The sequence below is a fragment of the Colius striatus genome, chromosome 9 (genome assembly GCF_028858725.1).
Source record: "Colius striatus isolate bColStr4 chromosome 9, bColStr4.1.hap1, whole genome shotgun sequence".
NCBI lineage: Eukaryota > Metazoa > Chordata > Aves > Coliiformes > Coliidae > Colius > Colius striatus.
This window is the reverse complement of record NC_084767.1, coordinates 33,096,743-33,113,145: the sequence shown is the minus strand read 5'-3', so window position 1 is coordinate 33,113,145 and position 16,403 is coordinate 33,096,743. Positions and strand designations below refer to the sequence as shown.

The window sequence follows — 16,403 nt, the reverse complement described above, 5'->3', positions numbered from 1 at the left end:
ACACTGAGTGAAAGGTGATATATTAGTCTCAAACTGTAAGTAAATTATGGCACATTGTTTCCCATTTCCCATCCAGAACAGCAAAATAAAACAGGATTACCTGCTTTCTGGCACTGAAGAATCTTATCATGAGTGATGTCTGCTGTCTCAATGAGAATCCTGCTCTCCTGAATCATCTGTCAGAAAACAAACAGAAAAAAAAGCAGCATTACTAGGATTTCTTGCAACATCTAGTTCACAGAAAAGAATGAAGGTTCAAACTTAAAATTAGTTCTGTTCTGCAAGCAAGACTATGAAGACCGGATCATTCTTTCCTATCAGGGCTCCCAGATCTGTGTTAAGCTGACAGTTGTTCAGAAAATAGTTTGCTCCAGAAGTTAACAAACAGGTGGTTTACATCAATGAGACACCACTGCAAATAACATGAAGGAAACACAAGTGATTTTAGAAGCAAACAGAGTCATCAGACAAACAAAATACATTCTACACGAAACTGAGAGTTTTCTAATTAGCACTCTTCCTGAAACAAAAGGAAAAATAAGTATAGTCCTTGACATAAGTGGTTATCAAAAATATTTCCAAGTCATGAATAGCACTGATTTCAAGAGATACTTAAGCCTGTGCTGAACTTTATGCACTACACCAGTTCAGACAGCTACAGTATTTGTTGAGTTTCTCTTTGGAGAAAATCCTAGCCCAGCCTCAACATTTCTATCAAAGTTTAAAAGGAATAAAAAAGACAAAAAAAACCCTCAAAAGAGAAAGGTAGTTTTAACAAGCCTGCTCACAAGTTTCAAGAGATACCCATATTTATGCATTTCCCTAGAATAGAGAAACAGATGAAATGTCCATTATGTGACAGGTTTCCTGAGTCTCCCTTCTTGCAAATGCTATTCTCTTTTGATGGTAACAAACCTTCCAAAACCCTTCAGAAGCCCAGGCAAGTAAGCAAATTGTTCCAATGCTGCATTCTGTGAAATTGCAAAAGGTGGCACATGCATCTGTTACAGAAAGGCGAGAACATACTGTATAACAAATTATGCTGAAAATAATCTCACTCTCCTGGGACATACATCACAACCCTCAATCTAACCCAAGTAGCATGAGAGTAGTGCCAGTTAGAAATACTGCCTAATGTTATATCCTGAAATTACAGAAGCTACTGTTCAAACTTTGCCTAAATGCTACAACTGCTAAAAGCTTTCCTACTTTCAAGCATATTAAATATGAAAACACAACCAGTAGGTTCTGATGATTTAAAGTGGAAGACAGTATCAGTAGTAATACTTGCAAAGTAGCATGTCTTATTGTTCTAATGAGATATAAGGAAGGAGAGATGATTCCACTTATCACAGCCAAATTGCCAAATTCTGGAAAAATTCAGATCCAAATTTTGCTTCTGATTGCTGCCCTCATTTCTAACTAAATATATTAAGACAGGCTGCTTTTGCTTTGCTAGAAACAAAAACATGAGAAAAACAAAATCCATTACCAGCTTCCCAGGCAGAGAGAAAAAAGTCTAATACAGCTACAGAGTGCAAAATTGGTTTTTATCAGACTATGCCCAGTGGAGATGCCTAATATTGAAATTACTTTCAATCCTTTGCCTTTCATTCTCAATACCTGCTTCTTTGTACATCATGTTGATTTTTTCTTCTTTAACATTTTTGCTTACCATCTAGAAAGAAATTACAATTTCTACTCATCCTCTGGCTTTTCTGTACCACAGGACATAGTAATTTTGTGCTGAAGGAGCTGTTCATAGAATCATAGAATGGTAGGGGTTGGAAGGGACCTTTAGAGATCATCTAGTCCTACCCCCATGCAGAAGCAGGTCAACCTAGATCAGGTCACATAGGAACATGTCCAGAAGGGTCTTGAAGGAAGGAGACTCCACAACCCCTCTGGGCAGCCTGTGCCACTGCTCCCTCACCTGAACAGTAAAATAGTTTTTTCTTATGTTTAAGTGGAACTTTTTGTGTTCCAGCTTCATCACATTACCCCTTCTCCTGTTACTATCTACTATAGAAAAGAGTTACGTCCCAGCCTCCTGACACCCACCCTTTAGATATTTGTAAATGTTAATAAGATCTCCTCTGAATCTCCTCTCCTCCAGACTAAACAGCCCCAGTTCCCGCAGCCTTTCTTCATATGAAAGATGTTCCATTCCCCTGATCATCTTGGTGGCCCTGCACTGGACTCTCTCCAGTACTTCCCTCTCCCTGGCTTGAGTTGAGGAGCCCAGAACTGGACACAGTACTCCAGATGAGGCCTGACCAGGGCAGAGTAGAGGGGGAGATGAGAGCAGAGTTTAGTCACCAACTACAAATGCTGAAGTTGGTCTGAGCAGTAAAAGAGAATTAGAATCCTGAAAAAAAAATCCTGGAAGTCACTACAGAGGCAGCCAGAGGTCAAATGTGCATCTATTGCACATGCAGACATAGGGCCTATGCACCAGTGCCCACAATACCTGGTGCAGCCAGGTGCTGCCAGCATCTCCACAGCTGCTGCATCCTATGCAGCCACCACCCTGGTCTTGGCCCTCCATGGGTCTGCACCTGTACTTCCTACTCAGCAGCGAGGTTTGCCCAGCAAGGTCAATGTATCTAAGCTGAGATGGTATATCCAATGTGTTCATCTCTCCTGTGCTCAGATCTCTAAAGCAGAACTTGACTTGTGTTTATTCATCTATACACACACACACACACATGTATACATATATATGTATGTATATGGCCACAGGATATTATCTTACCATGCACTTGAGCATCATGCAATATGGTAACCTAAGTTTGACCATACCGTCCTCCAACTACTGGACCCACTCCCAGGAGTTTCTGGCATGCTTGCTCTAGGATTCACAGACATGAAAGCATTGTATTCATTTTTAAGAGAAAAGTGGCAATATGGTGTCAATTTTTCCTTACTGCAGAGAAGGTAGAACAGCCCTCCACTCCTTTGATGCTAACATCAAAGTCTCTCTACTCTCAGCTCAGCAAGAACAAACAATTAAAAACAGATCATATAGCAGAAGTTAACCTGTTTCTGTCTTCCTGATCAGCAGTAATCTTGACAAAAATAAGCAGCTTTTGTCCCATGACAAATCCTGAGGGTGAATTCAGAGTTCCTTGACTCATTGACTAGGGTTAAGAGATGCCCTTAGTGCCCAACCTGGCATCCCCCTCACAGGTTCCTCTAGGAAATAAAGCACTAGGTAGAAACCTTACGCCCTGGGCCAGCTATGAGACAGGATTTTGGCAAGCCTATATTGTCTTCACCACCAGTGGTAAGTGTGCAGGACCTGGTAGCTCTGCATGACAGGTCAGGCTCTGCTCCAAAACCAACTCCATCTGCAGCTTCAGCAGGCATGAGATCCTGCTTGTAACACTGCGGTAAAAGATCATAACAATGGGTTAGTGCAAGAATGCAGCCCAGGTGTTCACTTTGAAGAACCAGAGACTGATTCATACAGCTAGGAAAAGTAACTGCTATCCAGGAACAGAATTATAGCATAGGGTGGGGTTTGGGTTTTTTTTTTTTTTTATTTGACTTTTTTGTGGTTTTCTTGGAGTTTTTTTCACAAAGCACAACACAATAGATACTCTTGAAAGGATTCGGTGAAAATACTGGTAACAGAACTGATAGAACCAAACTAATCTGGAAAGCCACTTCTTCCTTTTTTTAAAAGAAATTTTCCCTCCCATATGCTTTCACTTACACACAATGTAGCACCTCAGGGGATACTTCCTCAGCAAATATTGTAAAGGTCGCCTAACAAACTAAGATACTAGTAACTAACTGTTTACTGGAATTAGTGTTAACAATTTGTCAGTATTCAATATAATGCAAGTAAAATCAAGTGAGAGCCTCAGCTAGAAACTAACACCATGCATGTGCTTTCATGCTGGACGCAGCACAGCAGACAGCAGTTTTGGCAAGGTTCCTGGCTGCACAGAGGATGCTGGCCAGGGATGCAGCATGCTGGACATAGACACCTCCACTTGGTCCTGTCCATCAGGCCCTGGGAGACTTTACTAATATGGCTGTGCTCATCAACAGCTCCTGCTCACAGTCCTGTGTCATGGCATCTAAAGATGCTTTTCCTTTATTGACAATTGTTCTGAAAAGAGTCCACAGTTGCCCAGTCTGAATGGTCCACTGCTTTTACAGATGGGATCACATCCAAAATCATGCTTAGAATCATAGAATCATAGAATGGTAGGGGTTGGAAGGGACCTTTAGAGATCCAACCCTCCAGCAGAAGCAGGTTCACCTAGATCAGGTTGCATAGGAATGTGTCCATGAGGGTCTTGAAGACCTCCAAGGAAGGAGCCTCCACAACCCCTCTGGGCAGCCTGTGCCACTGCTCCGTCACCTGAACAGTAAAATAGTTTTTTCTTATGTTTAAGTGGAACTTTTTGTGTTCCAGCTTCATCCCATTACCCCTTGTCCTGTTGCTAGCTACAACAGAAAAAAGGGATGCGCCAACCTCCTGACATCCATCATTTAGATATTTGTAAATATTAATGAGATCCTCCCTCAGTCTCCTCTTCTCTAGACTAAACAGCCCCAGTTCCCACAGCCTTTCCTCATAAGGAAGATGTTTCAGTCCCCTGATCATCTTCATGGCCTTAAGCTGGACTCTCTCCACAAGTTCTCTGTCCCTCTTGAGAAGGGGAGCCCAGAACTGGACACAGAACTCCAGATGAGGCCTCACCAACGCAGAGAAGAGGGGAAGCAGAACCTCCCTTGAGCTGCTGGCCACACTCCTTCTTGATGCATCCCAGGGTGCCATTAGCCTTCTTGGCCACAAGGGCACATTGCTGGCTCGTCGTTAATTTCTTATCAACCAGGACTCCCAGGTGTCTCTCTGCAGAGCTGCTCCCCAGCCTGTACCGGTGCATTGGTTTGTTCATTACACTCCTTAGGGATGTCACCTACTTCCCACAGTGCCAAGACAAGTATCAGAAGCCCTAAACACAAGTGAGCTTTCTGATGTTTGCAGCATGAATTTCCATGCACCTTTGCTCTGCTCAAACACACAATGAGCAGTGCCCTTGGGTAGTTGTGTAAGTCCCAGCATTTGCCTGGAGCCCATCGAGCTGCTCCCAAATGGCAACTCGATTTGGTGAGTGACTGTCAAAGAGTGAGAGACATCCTGCTCCCTCAGGAAACTCATACTCCACTAGTGTTAACTCTTGGAACACTGAGAATCAAGGGATTAACCTCCCAGAAACATATACTAAAAAGCATATACTAAAAAGCAGCCTTTAGAGGATGGATGTTGGTATCTGGGTCCACTTGGAGACAATGAGGAAATTTTTAGCAGCTGCTGAAGCTGACAGGATTGCTCAGGACAACTTGCATTTCCCACGTCAGAAAGATGACAAACATCACTGAGGGTTATGATAACTACAGGAGAAAAAAAGATGGACAAAAATAGGCATGAAAGCACAAAAAATCTGATTCTGGTACAGGGACTTCAAAAGCTTGCTGGCCAACAATGCATACCTATTAGAGTAAGCAGAAAGCAAGAATGCTGAATGGGAGAAACTACCACACACCTTGACATCACTTGGGATCCTGCTAATTTCAGTAGCAGGCTCTGTGTCCCAAAGGCCAAGACTCATGGGGAGGGCACAGGGTCCCTTTGCTTGGCAGCTGCAGTGCTGCAGAGCTCTGCTGGAAGAAAGGATGTCCTCGTTCCTCCCATCGGGGATCTCTGCCACATTTCCATAGAAGTAGAAGCACAAAGATTTTTTGTGAATCCTGGAGGTGCTAACCCTTCTGGAGAGGCTGAAGTGACAGAAATGCTCTCACAGCAAGAAGTAAATAAGGAGTTGTTCAGATTGACAAAAGAGGCATATGGCTTGAGTCCTAGAAGTACCTGTCACATTTAATAAACTAACAGGAATGAGGAATGCAAAGCCTCATCTGTATAAATTAATTTTTTTTCTCCAACACGGCTCATTCAATTTAAATATTCTTATGCAACACTGAAAGCAAGTAGCCTAACACTGATCTTAATCTACCTTAAGCATCCTCTTACAATCCACCAGTTTCCTTCAAAAGCATGGGAATCAAGAGCTGGCATAAACCCAGGAGCTCTCTCTTCTCTGAGACCCACAAAGCAAACAGACCACGGGCTGAAAATATAATTGACCTGTCTCACTTAAGTAATTAAATACAGCATGCAATATCAAATTTAAAATCCCACTGATTCTCATAAAGAATGATGTTTTACTTTGTCACTTCTGTTTAGTATTAATTACAAAGATAAATATTAAGTGAAATTTAAAATATCTTAACACCGAGGGCATCAGATTTTTCACTACAAGAAAGTAACAGGTTTATTTATTGTCTGTACTGAAGGCAGCTTAATCAGAGGATCAATACAAACTGAACAATAAAAGGTTATTTCTTTTTACTTTAATGAACTTCTATGCTAGAGACTAATTTCTCCTTTTTATTGCAAAACTATTCTACAAACTGAAAAAGGGAGAGGAAATTAACACTGCAGAGTCTCACCGAAAAGACAAAAAAAGACAAGAAAATCTCCTGGTGGCAAATTAAAGCATTGCTCCTGCTGGGAAGATAAATCATACAAAAGGAACAGTTCAAAGAATCTTCTCATGAATATTCTAAAGTTTAGAAAAGAACCTGACTGAAGATCAAACTAAAATGAAGCTTCAAGTGTCTCTTCGTGATTCTTGTCCCAATCTGCTCTGCCTTTCATTGACAATGAAGAGTTTTGCCTGAGTAAGGAGTTTTGTCTCTATTGCTAAAACAACCCCAAATTAACCGACCAATCAATCAATCAACCACGTAACCAGCCACACACCCATCCCACCCACCCCCAAACACCCCACCAAATAAAAATTTTAAAAGCTACAAAAATACAACCGATTTATAAAAATAGCTGAAGTGAAATCTGTGTTCATGAAAATTTTATCAGGATTCTCTCTTTAGTATTGAGCATTTCTTGCAGACATTTGGGACAGGAAACAGCCACGGAATCAATTGTGTGCCAGCAGGTCTTATAAAAAAAAAGAAGGATGTGCATGTGGTGCCAGGATATGGGAAGGGATGCTGGCCACCAGTCAATCTTGTCTCTATCTCAATATGCTCCAAGCCAGGTTTCTATATCTAAGCCTTTTCCTGCAACAGCCCAGTAAGAGGAAAAGTTCTCTGAAGCAGTGGGCAAAAAGGGAGAGCGGTCGCTTTCAATAGACTTATGCTAAAACAGAGTAATTGAATTACCCAATTGGAACTTCATTCTGTAAAAAAAATTCTAATCTGGCTGTTCTCAGTATCTATCTCAGAAGGGACTACAAGCTATGGGCTATCAGAGAGTGAAACTGCAGAGTGGTGCATAAATAAGGGACAGAATTATTAAGAGTAGAGAAAGAAACAGAATAATTGCTTTCCCAGCCTAAGTCAAATTTTGGATGGAAAACTCTTTAAAACAGATACAGTCTTAAGGCAATGTCCATGTACTAGACTGTGTTTGACATCAGTGCATTATGACACTTCCTTGGCAGTGGATACTTTGCTCTGCAATATCCCTTGTCTTCAGCTGTTCAGAGTATTGTGAAAAACATTCCTTTGGGGATAACTTTGTCCCAGCTGAAATATGAATTTCAGTGGAAAAGCTCACAAAAATCTATTTACTCATTTTGCATTGACATAAACTGGGAAAACAGACTTTCTCTTCAGCAATAAGTAGCTGTTACACCTGCATCAAGACAAAGAAACTCAAAAAGACCAAATCTGAAAGAAGACAAAGAACAGTTCCTTTCCACATACACCTCAGCAGCATGAATGGACTAATACCTGTGACAACAGAAAGCTGCCATTAAATACATTGTCTTAGTCCCCAGCAGCATCACAGATGTTACTTCTCAAAATCCCCAGTCCATCTCTGTGTTGGCCAAGACTTGCAGTCTCTCAGTAGTGCCTACAGACATATTGTCTTTCCTTACCTTTCTGCTCTAAAATAACAAGATGAGTTCCAATACAGAGACTTGAATACAGAAAAAAAACCCGTTGACATCAACATGAGCTTATATAACAAAGACTTTCTCTGTGCAATCTTTTTTAGACTTTTTGTTGTTTATGATTCAAAAACATGCAAAGATAATAGGGGAGCTTCTTTTATTTTTCTATAAAATTCTCTGTATGCACACAAGCTAGGAGATTTGGTAAAACTAACAACATTTATTATCATTTGTCTATTGCTTTTGATTAGCAAATTATTAAATAATTTCATCTTGGAGAAAAAATAATACTGAACCAAAAACTGAAAAGCAAAGTGCACAAGAGTCCCTGAGTTCATGCATGCTTGCAGCTGCACATGAATATATTGTGCAGACAGAGAAACCACAATCTGTTTCTGAACAGTTCTTAACCAGAAAAAACCCTAACTTCACAATGTTAACTGTCTGCAATGAATAATTCAACCATCTGTCAGGTCCAGCTGGGCCCCATCCCTTCTCTTCACATTGAGTATCACCTTTTTTTAGATGTGATCAATGAACATCGGCATCGATTTGACAGGTTGTAAAGCACACTGCATGTGCTGCATCTTCCCATGCCAACCCTCCAACAAGGAGGAACACACGGGTGGAGGTGGAGAGAGAATCTTTTCCTGTGAGAAAGGAAAGGTCTGAAGAAAGGCTCAGGAAGTGACACCCTACACTATCCTAGGATGTATGTGTAGGAATCAATGACAACAGTACTGGAATCCATTCATTATACTCTGTATATGATATCAACCAAAACTCCAAGTTTAAATAAACCATTCTAAACCATACTTCTGGTAGCTGACATAGTTTTCAGTATACTGTCAAAGGTCCATCTTATTTTCCTGTTTTTTTGGCAAGTCCCACACCCTGCTCTCCTCTGCAGAAGCTCTCATACAACCCAATACCATCAATGAAGCCTCTTCCTTCATGAGACAGAGCAACAGTTGAGTTCCACTGAACCACCGCAATTCCGACATACAAAAAAATAAAATAGTCCCTAAAAATCATTCTGGTTCCTTAATCAAAGCACATGAAATTTCACTCTAATAAGGACTCTCACAAAAGACAATAGTTAATGTGGAACACAACGGTAAAACTAATTTCCCAGGAAAAACCAAACAAACTGCACAAACCAGTCTTTGTCTATCAGGCCTGCTGACAAAGGCTGAGCAGGAGGAACAGAGAGTTAATTGTTTTCCAAATTGCTATGGCAGGTCTCTGAGCATTTTCACCTCCATTTGCCTGGACTGTCAGCCCCATTAAACACACAGGCAGAGTTCACATTTTCCATGGAAAAAAAAAAGAAAAAAAGGTGTGTTCAGTTGGCAATGTCCTCTAAGGGGGAAAAAAAATCGAACACATTTAGGACTGTTTTTATCAAAGATTATTTTCAAAGCAGTTTTTTTAAGGAATATAAAATATGGGGTGTTTTTGGAGGTTGTGAGGAATGGTTTGCCCAGCACTTATGCTACCTGTGCTGTAAAGCCTGGAGAGTGAGCAGACCTTTAACCACAGCCTCCCAGTATGAGATATAGGGCCAAATTTTTTTCCTGGTTTACCAGACGTAGGAAGTACAGCTCATTCATGCAAGAGAGAGGTCAACATCAACAGTTTTTATTTCATGCATTTAAAACTGTTCTCATGCCTATTCACCCAAAGAGTACCTTGAAGTGTAGAGATATTTCTAGAGAATTAAAGACCTGCAGCACCCACTTGTGGGTCCAGTTCCTTATAGCCATATTTACCATCAATTTAAAAGGCTGAAGTGTAGTACATCTTGAATAAAAATACAGATTTTTTTTTTAAAGCTACTGTATTTTATATTGCTTTCCACCAACATCTCCTTGTGCTCTCATTTGCACACAGAACAAAAAGAGAAAAAACCCCAATACTACCAAGTCATTACAGCCACCATGGCAAGGAAGAGCCCTTCCCCAACATTAAAACTGCAAACTTCTTCCCATGATGTATTTGCAAAGATCAAAATTAATAGAGAAAGATAATTTTTTTTAATCACAGAATTGCTATACAGACTTAAATATTCTGCTGCTGGCATTGTTTCAAAAGGTAAACATCAACAATGTAGCAAAAACATGAATTAAACACAGCCTTTGCTTTTCCATAACCAAATAGTTTTAGCAAAGTAAGAGGCAGTTCTAGCCATATAAAGCAGGTAAAAATAATTTAAGGTATCATGATCTCATTAGCCAGAATGAAATCTCAGATCAATCTTTACACAGACACGTCTTCATCCATCAGAGACAAATGTGAGAGCAAACATTATTTAAAACAGTTATACAAGTGTTTTTGGCCACATCTGAAAGAGGCCTTTCACCTATTTAAATTGAAAACTGTTTCCAAAGCACAAAGAGGCCTTGAAATATGTGCTCTTCAGTATATAATTACAAAGATAAGAGGTGACACATTCATTCTGGTAAAACCCCATTCAGCAGGCCTCCAAAGACTGAAAAATCTCTTGTTTATGTGGTATGTGGTCTTTCAGATAGACATTACACCACATAACAAATCCAAAAGAGCTCAGTCTGAAAAACGGCAATCAACTCGATTTGAAAATCCTTGTTCTGGTATTTACAGCTGGTATTTTATTACAACTTAATCAACTTCAAGTAATATAAATTACTCTGGAAGAAACCCAAGGATTGTTTCAGGGTATTTTTAGTATTTATCTTTTAATCAAAATCAGTGTCTCACTCTACTTCTGAAGCTGATTTTCTCCTGAAAAGTGTGCTATAACAGCAAAAAAATTAGATGCAAAGGAGGAAAGAATTTGGCACATTGAATAGCTGGTCAAAGCTCTTTTCAGCACTTCAGGGTCTCTAAAAGCAATTACAATACCCCCACAACAATTCACCACTTTATTCCTTACAAAACGTGCAGAAATAACTGCCATGAACTGAACATGCTTCATGATTTAGTCTGGTTAACACACTGTAATATTTAAGTCAGTGTTTGCAAAACTATGCAGCATGCTATCAATTGCTACAGACTACTAAGGATGGGAACTGACAGGGCAGTCTCATAGCCCAAGAGGCATACTGTGACAGTAACTTCTGCTGCTGGAAGCTACACACAGCTGTTGCTCAGTCACCCACAGCAGTGACATATGTCACATAAGGCTGAGCAACAGTATTCACCTGGAATGACTTCAGTTTGTCTCTTTATCTTCTTAGAAGTATTCCCGTATCATACTGACCTCTCATTCCTCATGCAAAATGATTGGTTTGTCATATACACATGCAGTACCTAACAGTGGTTTTCATTTCACCGAAACCTTTGGGCATGTGAAAACCAGAGAGCATTGCATGCCACAGTCATAACAATGGCGAGAGGTAGAGGTACCAGTGGTAAGCTCCTACCAGGTCATATGCTGCCAGGACCTTTTTCTGCACGTCGGGCATGGTCCCCTGAGGCTCTAGGTAAGGAAATGCCTCCTTCATGCAGAGGGTAACAGAGGGCATGTTGTCACTGCTCAGAAGCCGTGAGGACAAGGTCAGGATGCACTGCTTCAGGCTCGCGATGGGCGGCAGCCCACACAGTTCCTTGACAGACACGATGGCATTCTGGGAGAAGGAAAAGAAGTACTTGAGTACATGTTGCCGCTTGCCCCTTGGTCCCCCCTACCTGCCAGTACCTTGTCACCTCCTGCCTGCTCCTCTCCACTTATGTGGGGCAGTGCTACCTTGCCGTCCACCATCCCTGGGCCCATCATGGGCTCCAGGGTATCAGCACACACAGGAATTTGTGCCCAGCCCCATTCTTAGCTCCTCAAGCCTACTGACAGCTCTAGCTTTCCTCCAGGCCTAGGAATCCCAGCTGCCAGCTCTGTGGCTACTTTGCCTTGCAAATCTAGCCCCAAGAGGGACAAGCTCTGGTCCCTAGCACCCTAAACCATCGGCCTAAAATGCTATTTCTCTTCCCAACTGATTATACTCCAATTGTTTTTGATGCTGTAATTGCCTAATTCTCGCATCATTATCATTCCCCATCAAGAACAAGTTTGACAGACCTCATATTTCCCATGGGAAATGCAAGCAGGGAAAAAACACTTTGTTTTCAGCCTTGCATTCCCACATCATAAAGAACAAACACTCTTTCCTCGTAGGTCACATGTAAGAAAATCAATACTGGATACACAGGTCAAACCAAACTAATGTGTCAGGATTTATTTATTCATCAAGTCAGTGAATGTACAGCTTACATGCTGTCATCATTCAGCCTCTGGAGTCATATAGTGAGTAACCAAGATGCACAAAATCTAAGTAAGAGAGCATTATAACAACCCATATTTTGTAAATGTTCGCCCCTACATCTCTTCCTGAAAAAACAATAATCAGGAAATGCCCATCTAATTAAAAGAAGCTTTTCTCATTAATCAAATACATTAGGATGCACTTAAATTTAATTACTGTCTTTAAAAAGCATACCCCAGAACAAGATCTTGTACTAAAATTTCACTTGGAAGGCACAGTAATGCTGTTTCTGAGTCAGATTCAGAGGATTTTCTTTTACGCAGTTGAAATATAGTGCCTGACCTAGACAGAAGGTGGAGTCGGTAGTTCAAACTAGTTATTTTCAAGGCTGGCAGGAAAGGAAAGGCTGGGACAAGTTTCCCATTCTTAAAAATATGCTTAGACTATTCCTTTGAGAGTGATTTAAAACTTATATAATTTTCTAAACTTTTCCAGCTGCCAATATTTAGTTTGCTTTAGACTCTTTCCAGAAGAGCAGAGTCAGTCAAGTGCTATGCATTTTCTCCTGTTTTCACGATAGCAAAATGCATTGTTTCTGTGTATTTACATAGGACATAGTTATAGGTTTATTAAAGACATCTCATTTTGTAATGCTACTCAGTTTTGTTTGTAAGTAGTGCCTGGATCTTTGAATTGAACTGCCCTTTAATCAGCCAGTAGAGTTGTCCCCACTGTAGAGGAGAGCACCGGGCAGGCTGGATCTTGTTTGGCCTCACTGCCACTTCACCACCTGCCGACCACAAAGGTCTAGCTCAGGCAGCTGTGACTGTGATGTGCACCTGGGCCCCAACGTCCTCAGTCACACAGAGCTCTGACAGCTCTGAGAGCAGTATGGGCAGGCAGACACGGTGCCAGGAGACCCTCTAAGCCAAGGCATGGCATCAGTGTCTGTGCCAGTGCTCGGCCAGTAAAGACAACACAGCTCTTAGCATGGAGGAAATTGCAACTCAAGTGGCATTCAGTGCCCATATTGAACATTTGCAGCCCTTGGGCAAACAGTGGCAACCCATGCTCAGGGAAACATGCTGCTTTTATGCACAGTGGGTTTCTCTGGTGTGGACAAGACCTTAATGACACATCCAATAACCATTTCTTATACTCACCCAGCAAAAGAAAATTAAAAGCATAACCCTCAGTTAGTAAAACAAAAGCTTGCTTACATTTTCCAGGACCAGTGAAGAAATGAAGTTTCTGAGGACACAAATGTACCCCAAGTTCTGCTTTTTCACACAAAAACCACCAGTAAAGCATGTGTTTGGAAAAGGCTTATGGATTTTAAAAACATTTCTGCCTAATTCCTTCACTTCCACATTCAGGACACACTGATGCATACAACAGAAGTGTCATACCTGCATATTTTCTCTCATGTCAGTAGCCTCTCGGAGTGGATGCACTGCCAGCTTGAAGATGTCATCGATAGTCTTGAGACCAGTGTTCCTCAGCATGGTGTATTCCCTTGCTTTCTTTCCTATCCTCACTGAGAGGCTACGCTTTTGGGCCTTCCCACCTCCACTTCGGTTGGTTATTGCAATGTGAACAAAGAGGGTAACATGCTCCATGATATCGCCAACAAAAGATCGCAGCGGAATGTGCCTGTATCCGGGCTGTAAGCACTCAAGCGGGATGGTATACTGTCCTATGAACTCATCCCCGATGTAGTCATCATCCAGAACAACAAAACGGATCATGGTCAGCTCTGGTAGATTGATCTGGAACTCAAAGCTTTCATCAAAAATGGGGTTATCGCTGTTTTCCTGAACAGTTTTAGTTCTTTGCTCAGTGCAGTCTGCAGGAATCCCATGTATTTCTATGCAGACATAGGGATCTATGACATCCCCTTTTGCACAAGCACCCTTGGGCTTTGGAAAGTTCTGACCACTGATTATTTTGATGTGTAGAACTTGAGGGGAGACTCCTGGAACAATGCCCTTTGTATTTGCGCTGAAGTAAGACACTTCATCACGCATCACTGAAGGCCTGAGAACATACCCACATCCACCGTTCTGTAGAAACCAGCCAGTGTGTAGGTCCATCATGGGGCCTGGGGTCTGATAGTTCATGGCCACTATCTGGCAGCCACAATTCCAAAAATCTTGAGGATTTAAGTTACTGGAGTCTATCCTCATAGCACTTGGGTACACCCTGGACAGAAACTTTTTGTTGTAGTTTACAAAATCTTCTGGGAATTCATTTGCAATCCGACTGGCTTCCGCCTCACTGAAGGAGCACATTTCCCAATAATTTTGAGATTTCATGGATGTTTCAAAGTCTTTGTATTGGACAGATTTGCATAGGGACACCAAGTCAGACAATTCCTTGCAGAGCCAGATGAGCTTTGGTTCCCTTGAGAAGCCCTCTGACACCCTTCGAGATATTTCCGCCTCGTCATCTTCATCTGTGACTTCTCCTTCTAATATATCCTGATCACAGGGAAGCTTCTTCCCCTTTACAATGATCTTCATTTTCAGTTTTTCGGGTGATGGGAGGTAGGCTTCTGAGGATAAAGGTGCCTCTGTGTATAGTTTGTTTCCAAAGATACTTTTCATGTGTTGTACTACTACCTTCTGCTGTTGTACTGAGCAGTAGTTCCCCAAGCAGAGAATAAGCGGGTATTCTGAAGCAAAGAAGGCCAACTTGTTTATTACCTCAATAACATTCCGAAAGGCAAGTGGTGATGTCATGTTGTTACGGTTACAGATTATGGGTTCGTTATCTGGGCCGTCACAGACATCTAGTTCAATACTCCGACAACTCATCTTTAAAGCTCTGACATAACCATTGATATCAGCTGGCCCTCTGACCTGGTCTTCTATTAGATATGTGTTGTGTGATGCATTGATATAGTAATGTGACAAAGGCTGCGTCATGTCCTGGACAATTTTTTTGTGCTCTGGATCAAAAATATCACATTCTGAGGACAACAAGTATTGAGTAAATCCATCAATTGCAAGAAAACCTTTCAACCGCCCTTCTTGAGAAAGCTCATACCTGTGTATAATATCCAGACACATTTCTTCTGTTACGTGGGTCACTCCTTGCTCAGCCTCTAAAAACAGCATGAGATCATTGGCATCCAGATACTCTTTGTTTTTAGATATCTGCACAAGTAAGAAATAAACTTCAGGCCTTGTGCAAAGTTCACTGAATGCTTCACAAAATTCCTCTTTTGTTACCCGTGTTGTCAGTTTCTCTTTGCTCTTCTGGATTTCTTTAAATTTTAATCTAATTTTTGATTCTTTTAAGGTGGGGTTAAGCTTCTTTATTAGCTCCACAGATGTATCTTCTAACATTACGCCATTACCATCAACATCTGCTGCTTCAAATACAGTTTTTAGCCAGGCAAATCGTGGGGTATTATGGCTGCTTTCCATCAAATCCAGGGGTTGTTTACTACGAGAAACCAAGTACCTCAGTCCTGACACCCAAATATTGGCCACATCAGCTGAATTGGCTACCAAGTCAAGGGACTCATAGTTCTCACCATGAATTACCGACAGAGCGCAGTCTTCAGAAATCTGGTCTGCAAGTCCATTATTCCTGAACGTTTCTGTGTTCTTCCCTAGTCTGATTTCTTTTATAGCAGAAATATCAAGCTTGGCTTTCTCAAGGTCCTTCTTGGAAGGCTCCCAACGAAGGGCCTGCAGGTCAGCATCCAGAGTAAAAAAACGATTATAAATCCGTGAATTTGGACGAACTTTCTTCAATTCACACCCAGCCTGCATAAAGCTGATACAGTCACTGGCACTGCTTATTTTCTTCTCTGATGGCATGCTGCTGAAGGACACTGTTTTCTTTCTTCCACATTTTTGGTTTGAAGGGTCCTGTGGAATAATTACATAAAAAAAGAGTAAGTTTCCTTTGGCCATTCCACAAGTGCATAAATCATAGAGAAGATATGTTTATGTAAAGATAATTCATGTTCTTTTGAACCTCCAAATACAACATATTATCCCTTCCCAGAATTCAGTTCCCTACTGAGCTATAAAATATACTGAGCCATACAGCAAATTGATTGATTGCAGCATTAGAGATAACAAGCTTTGATGAGTGAGAGCTATTCAACTGCTTTCCAGATCTCAGCAACTCACTATATGGTGAGGAGATGACA

General features: G+C 41.2%; 1 protein-coding gene across 1 annotated transcript in view; it reads right to left on the bottom strand.

Moving 5' to 3' along the window:
* PLCL1 (phospholipase C like 1 (inactive)) overlaps positions 1 to 16,403 on the bottom strand; it is a 200,848-nt gene that overhangs the window by 29,425 nt on the left and 155,020 nt on the right. Inside the window, exons 2-4 of the mRNA XM_062002357.1 lie at positions 13,645 to 16,116; positions 11,402 to 11,605; positions 101 to 176 (exon numbers count right to left, since the gene is read on the bottom strand). Coding sequence (XP_061858341.1) covers positions 101 to 176; positions 11,402 to 11,605; positions 13,645 to 16,116 — 2,752 coding nt within the window. The remainder of the gene's footprint in view (positions 1 to 100; positions 177 to 11,401; positions 11,606 to 13,644; positions 16,117 to 16,403) is intronic.